This window comes from Jaculus jaculus, chromosome 13, assembly GCF_020740685.1.
Source record: "Jaculus jaculus isolate mJacJac1 chromosome 13, mJacJac1.mat.Y.cur, whole genome shotgun sequence".
In the NCBI taxonomy this organism is placed as follows: domain Eukaryota; kingdom Metazoa; phylum Chordata; class Mammalia; order Rodentia; family Dipodidae; genus Jaculus; species Jaculus jaculus.
The window spans coordinates 10,416,553-10,423,355 of record NC_059114.1 but is presented as its reverse complement, the minus strand read 5'-3'; the positions used below and the strand labels follow the sequence as shown (position 1 = coordinate 10,423,355).

At 43.3% G+C, this 6,803-nt stretch overlaps 1 protein-coding gene across 1 annotated transcript in view; it reads left to right on the top strand.

Annotated features, from left to right (window-relative positions):
- Nucleotides 1–6,803, top strand: part of Sf3a1 (splicing factor 3a subunit 1) — a 28,599-nt gene that overhangs the window by 1,422 nt on the left and 20,374 nt on the right. The window contains exon 2 of the mRNA XM_004664062.3: nt 3,109–3,230. Coding sequence (XP_004664119.1) covers nt 3,109–3,230 — 122 coding nt within the window. The remainder of the gene's footprint in view (nt 1–3,108; nt 3,231–6,803) is intronic.

The window sequence follows — 6,803 nt, the reverse complement described above, 5'->3', positions numbered from 1 at the left end:
GGGGAAACTGGCTATAACATCCATAAGCCCACCCCCAACAATACACTGCCTCCAGGAGATATTAATTCCCAAATCTCCATCAGCTGGAAACATATTCAGAACACCTAAGTTTATGGGGGGGGGCACCTGAATCAAACCACCACACTATGCAAATGAGCCTACAATTTAATCAACATTGCTTGTGGGAATAGAGGTGAGATAAATGTAGAGGAAGTGCATAAGAGTTTCTCAGAAGAGTGATTAAGAAGAACAGAAACTTGTATGTTTCATTTACTCAGCATACATTTATTGAGCACATACTGTATGCTCATCACTCTTGGGTTCAGACTGTAACAAGGACCATGACAATGAGGCCCGTTCCACAAACAGGTATGAGATTGTCTGTATCTTACTAGTATTGTCTTGGGCACCGGGGAAAATAAATAAGGTGATGCTGCATAATGAGAAAAACACAATATAAGAATCAGATAGGACCTTTGTAGTCAGGGTCAATGAGCCAAGCATGGCTGAAGTGCAGACTTAAGATGGTGGCAGGAGATGAAGTGGATAGGATTTGATCATGTCTTTGAAAACAGTGGGAGGTCATGACATTTGTGCATCAAAAACAGGCTAAGGGGCTGGAGAGATGGCTTAATGGTTAAGGCACTTGTCTGCAAAGCTTAATGACCCTTGTTCAGTTCCCCAGTGGCCATGTAAAACCAGACACACAAAGTGGCACAGGCATCTGCAGTTTGCAGCTTCAAAAGGCCCTGGCGCACTCAAACACTGTCTTCCTCTATCTTTCTCTCAAATAAATGTTAAAAAAGGCACTCCGGCAATGATGTGAAGAAGGCAAACCTGAACTAAATTTTAGTTAAGGCAGATGGACAAGTGCCCGGCACAGGATGGTTTGTAATACAGGCTCTCAAGCCAGAGTGATGTGCTGGAATCCTGATACCGTCCATAGAGCCAGTGAAGCCCTTTGTCCTTCAGTTCTGTCTTCTGCAATATGGGGATAGTAACTTGTATCCCAGTCATAAGAGTTAATATATGTATCTATTTACTTATTTATTTATTGGTTTTTCAAGGTAGGGTCTTGCTCTGGCCCAGGATGACCTGGAGTTAATATATTTAAAGTGCCTAGGGTCTACTTTGTAGTTGATAAATGTTACTGATAAGGAGATGGAGGAAAGATGAGGAGGCCTGGATTTGTGGCTTGCATAACTGGGAAGCCATTCACAAGTTTGAGATGAACATGCCCAGACATTTCCGAGATCTAATACTGTGTAGCATTAAAGAGTGTTGAAGGAGGTGATGGATTTTGCCTGGATTATTCAGCCTAAAATGTTGAAGGGAAGTGGAGGGCATGCTTTTTAGTGCCTGACTGAGGACAATATGAACACTGAAGAAAACATAAGACAGATTTTTGAAAGCCTTCAGTATTGTAGGTCAGGAGGTACAATAGAAGCCAGAAGGAAAGATGGGACTAGGAAGATAGCTCAGCTGTTAAAGGTACTTGCTTGTTAAACCTGCAGGCCCAAGTATTCAGTTCCCCAGTATTTAGGTAAAGCCAGACGCATAAAGTGGCGTCTGCATCTGAAGTTTGTTTGCAGTGGCGAGAGGCCCTGACACAGTCTCATTCTCTCCCCCCCCCAATAGATGAAAATACTTTTAGGGTTGTAGAGATGGCTTGGCAATTAATGCACTTGCCTGTGAAGCCTTAGGACCCCTGTTCTACTCCCCAGATCCCATGTAAGCCAGACACACAAGGTGACACATGTGCAAGGTTGCACATGTGCACAAAGTGGCGTACATGTCTGGAGTTTGATTGAAGAGGCCCTGGCATGCCAATTCTCTCTCATAAGGAAAAGAAAATGTTTTTAAAGAAATTTAAAAGAAGGACTGAGCTGGGTGTGGTGGCACACACCTTTAATCCCAGCCCTTGGGAGGCAGAGGTAGGAGCATTGCTGTGAGTTCGAGTCCACCCTAAGACTACGTAGTGAATTCCAGGTCAGCCTGAGAGCCTACCTCGAAAAACCAAAAAAAAAGGACTGGCGAGTCGGCTTAATGTTTAAGGGACTTGCCTTCAAAGTCAAAGGACAAGGGGAGGGAGAAGGTAGCAGCTGATATGAGAACTTATGGGACTGTTGACTATTCCAGTGCAGTTTAACAAAACATTTGTGCATTGAATGGTGGCTAGGTCTATGGAATGGATGTAGAGGGGAAAAGACAATAAAAGAAATAGCTGCCACCCAGGGTTTTTCTTTCTTTTTGTGCTGGGCTTGGAACCCAGAGCACACATTACACACGGAGCTGCTGCTGCTTTACTCAGTAAATAATAAGTATTCCAAGCCAGTTACAGTACTGATTCAGGGCTACAGACATAGTCTTCTGGATTCTAGAATGTGGTTTCTTAGGTTATAGCCAGCAGCCCTGAATCTGAGTCTCCTGGACACTTAGTAAAAATGCAGAATTCTAGACTAAAGATGTGGTACTGTGTTTGCTTGGCACATGTGAGGCCCTGTGTTGGCTTCTTAGCACCACAAGCAAAAATGTAGTTTTCTGGACCCACTAGATCATGCAAGCATGGTGGTATGAGAATTACCTATCTTTTAAATTTTTAAAAAATATTTTATTTTATTTTATTTTATTTTATTTTATTTATTTGAGAGAGAAAGAGCCAGATAAAGAGAATGGTGTGCCAGGGCATCCAGCCACTGTAAATGAACGCTAGACACCTGAACCACCTTGTGCCTCTTGCTTACAAGGGCCCTTGGGAATTGAACCTGGGTCCTTTGGCTTTGCAGGCAAGCTCCTTAACTGTTAAGCCATCTTTTTAGCCCGAGAACTGCTTCCTCACCACCACCAAGATAGGGTCTTACTCTAGCCCAAGCTGACCTGGAATTCACTATGTAGTCTCAGGGTGGCCTCCAACTCATGGCGATCCTCCTACCTTTGCTGGGATCAAAGGCATGTGTCACCACGTCTGGGTGAGAACTGCTTTGATCCTAGCCCAAGGAGGTCTTCAGGACCTCAGTCTGTTCTCAGCAGTACGCTATAGGAATGGGGTGATGATATTCAACCATATCAAGGACTTGAAGACCTCACTTCCTTTTTCTGTTTTCACAGGCAGCTGAAGAAGAAGCATCTTCAAAGGAGGATTCCACCCCTTCCAAGCCAGTAGTGGGGATAATCTACCCTCCTCCAGAAGTCAGAAATATTGTTGACAAGACCGCCAGCTTTGTGGCCAGGTAACGTAGGTACTTCCACACAGTGGGTCAAGGGAAGATGGTAGCATATAAAACTGTTGAATCGGCATGGGAGCAGCCTGGGATTTACACAGAAGTGTTGCCTTAGGCCTGTTAGTTCCTCCAGAACCACAGCAGGGCAGTGAGATGAGCAACAGACAGGACTGGTGTCTTTGACATAGTACAACAGTGAGCAGCGTACCCAGCTGTGTAGTCATCAAAAGCCTCTGCTTCCAAAGCAGGCCTGTGGAAATTCCTGGAACACTCCTTTGTCACTATATGTATGTCTGTGTCTGGGCTGTTGACCTGAGAAATATAAAAGGGGAGTTGTTTGTTCTCGTTGTACAAGGACCACATTCCACAGAACCTCAAGACCACACAAAATTCAATAAAATGTGACCCTGTTGTGGAGCAGGAGATAGCTGATTGCTTAGTCACTTCATGCGAGTTCTAGCTGTCTTCCCAGACAGGCGGCAGTTGGTCAACATTCCTCTTAGTCTCCCCATCCTTAAACATACTCACACATCCTTACGTGGAATCTTCTTGAGGGCCACTTGACTCCCAGGTCAAAACATCCCCCATCTTAAGGCAGTTACAGAATATTCTTTTGGCAGCCAGCAGGCTATGTCCAGTCTACAAATGTTTTGTCTTTACACATTTTTTGTAATTAAGATAGCTCGTAGGGGGCTGGAGAGATGGCTTAGCGGTTGAGCGCTTGCCTGTGAAGCCTAAGGACCCCGGTTCGAGGCTCGGTTCCCCAGGTCCCACGTTAGCCAGATGCACAAGGGGGCGCACGCGTCTGGAGTTCGTTTGCAGAGGCTGGAAGCCCTGGCGCGCCCATTCTCTCTCTCTCCCTCTAGCTGTCTTTCTCTCTGTGTCTGTCGCTCTCAATTAAATAAATAAAAAATGAACAAAAAAAAAAGATAGCTCGTAGGTTACTAGACCATTAATATACACAAATGTTAATGCATACATATCTTGATATGTAGTTTTCCATTAATATGTGACATATGACATTCAGTTATTAAAACTCATACATATTTGAAATCTTTTACTAGGTAAAACAATGATACCTTAGGTGTTTTTCTTTATTTTTTTCTCTTAAGTTTACTTACTTGCTTGTGTGTATAATATGTAATATATGACATATTGTTATTAAAACTCATACATATTTGAACTCTTACTAAATAAAACAATATTACCCCATGAAGATATTTTTCTTAATTTTTTTCTCTTAAGTTTATTTACTTGCTTGTTTGTGTTTACATGAGCACACCAAAGTCTCTTGCCACTGCAAGTGAATACCCAGCCAGCAAGCAATCACCTTTAACCAGAGCCAATTCTCCAGCCCTTTGACTTTTTTTTTAAAATTATTTATTTATTTATTTGAGAGTGACAGACACAGAGAGAAAGACAGATAGAGGGAGAGAGAGAGAATGGGTGCGCCAGGGCTTCCAGCCTCTGCAAACGAACTCCAGACGCGTGCGCCCCCTTGTGCATCTGGCTAACGTGGGATCTGGGGAAGCGAGCCTCGAACCGGGGTCCTTAGGCTTCACAGGCAAGTGCTTAACCGCTAAGCCATCTCTCCAGCCCATCAGCCCTTTGACTTTTGACAGTTTCCTTCATGTATATATTCTGATCACACATATACACACCATTGCCTTCTGTTAGCTCTTCCGACTCTTGCTAGACCACTTCTTCCCAGCTAGTCCCATAGTCCCCTTCCTACCCACAGAGTTCAGTAGGATAGTTTGCATAAGCATGGGTGGTGGTGGGGTGGATTTCTGGTGTCCCTTGAGGACTTGGCCTGCTCCTTGTGTGGAAGCAGTAGCTAGAACAGTAGCAGAGCAGACTGTCTGAGACCCACACCTTGACAGTCATTCCAGTAAAACAGCATCTCTGGCACCTTTATCTAATATTAAATAGCTCTTTCTGGGCTGGAGAGATGGCTTAGTGGTTAAGCGCTTGCCTGTGAAGCCTAAGGACCCCGGTTCGAGGCTCAGCTCCCCAGGTCCCACGATAGCCAGATGCACAAGGGGGTGCATGCGTCTGGAGTTCGTTTGCAGAGGCTGGAAGCCCTGGTGCGCCCATTCTCTCTCTCTCTCCCTCTATCTGTCTTCCTCTCTGTGTCTGTCGCTCTCAAATAAATAAATAAATAAATAAATAAAAATTAAATAGCTTTTTCTTCCTTTTCCATCCTCTTAATAAAATGAATCATAGAGATTACCCTGGTCGTCTATCACAGGTTCTGCTCAAAAAGGATTTTTAAAAATTTTATGTACTAACTTGTGAGAGTGAGAGAGAAGCAGAGAAAGAGATAGGATGGGTGTGCCAGGGCCTCCAGCCACTGAAAACGAACTCCAAATGTGTGTGCCACCTTGTGCATCTGGCTTATGTGGGTCCTGGGAAATCAAACCAAGGTCCTTTGGCTTTGCAGACAAACGCCTTAACCACTAAGCCATCTTTCCAGCCCACAATAAGGATTTTTTTTTCTTTTTTTTGCTGGTCCAAGATTCTTTTTTTTTTTTTCTCAATTTTTATTAACATCTTCCATGATTATAAAAAATATTCCATGGTAATTCCCTCCCCACCAAAGGATTTTTTTTTTAATATTTGTTTCACAGAAAGAGAAAGAGTGTGTGAGTTTGGACATGCCAGGGTCTGTAGCTGCTGCAAACAAATTCCAGATGCATGCACCTTGCACTACTTTATGGTATTTGGCTTTATGTGGATACTGAGAAATCAAACCCAGGCTGTTAGGCTTTGCGAGCCAGCACCTTTAACCTCTGAGCCATCTCCAGCCCCGTCTCATCATATTTACTAGCTTTAATTAACTTGAGTCTTCAGTTTAAAGCTGCTTTTTTTTCTTTTTCATTTTTAAAAAGAGAGAAAGTGAGTGCAAAAAGGCTTTTTGCCATTGCAAATGAACTCCAGATGTAGGCACCACTTTGTGCATCTGGCTTTACATGGGTACTAGGGATTTAAACTCAAGCCAGCAGGGTTTGCAAGCAAGTGCCTTAACTGATTAACCATCTCACTAGTCCTGCTCTGTTTTTTAATAGGCATTTATTATAGGGCACCAGGTGTCGTGTTTAATTGGTTAATGTTTCATTGAACCCTCGTGCCTTCCACCTTTCCCGTTATATTAATAAATGGGAAGAGGATGTTGGGTAAAGAATCAGTGCAATCTCATTCCCAGAATAATTTCTGCCAGCTGTTTTCACTTTTTCCTGTTTCCTTCTGGCCCTTGGCATCCTGTTTTAAAAGCCTGGTTGCTCACAGGGAGGGGTGTGTGTGTGTGTGTTTTTACTTTTTTATTTTTGAGAGAGAAAAAAAAACAGATAGAGAATGGGTGTGCCAAGGCCTCTAGCCCCTGCAAAGGAACTCCAGACATATGCACCACCTTGTGCATCTGGCTTAACATGGGTTTTGGAGAATTGAACTAAGGTCCTTTGGCTTTGCTGACAAGTACTTTACACTAACCCACCTCTCTAGCCCATAATGAGTTTTATTACTAGTTTTTAAAAATATTTTTATTTATTTATTAGAGGAAAAGGGAGAGAGAGAGAGAGAGAA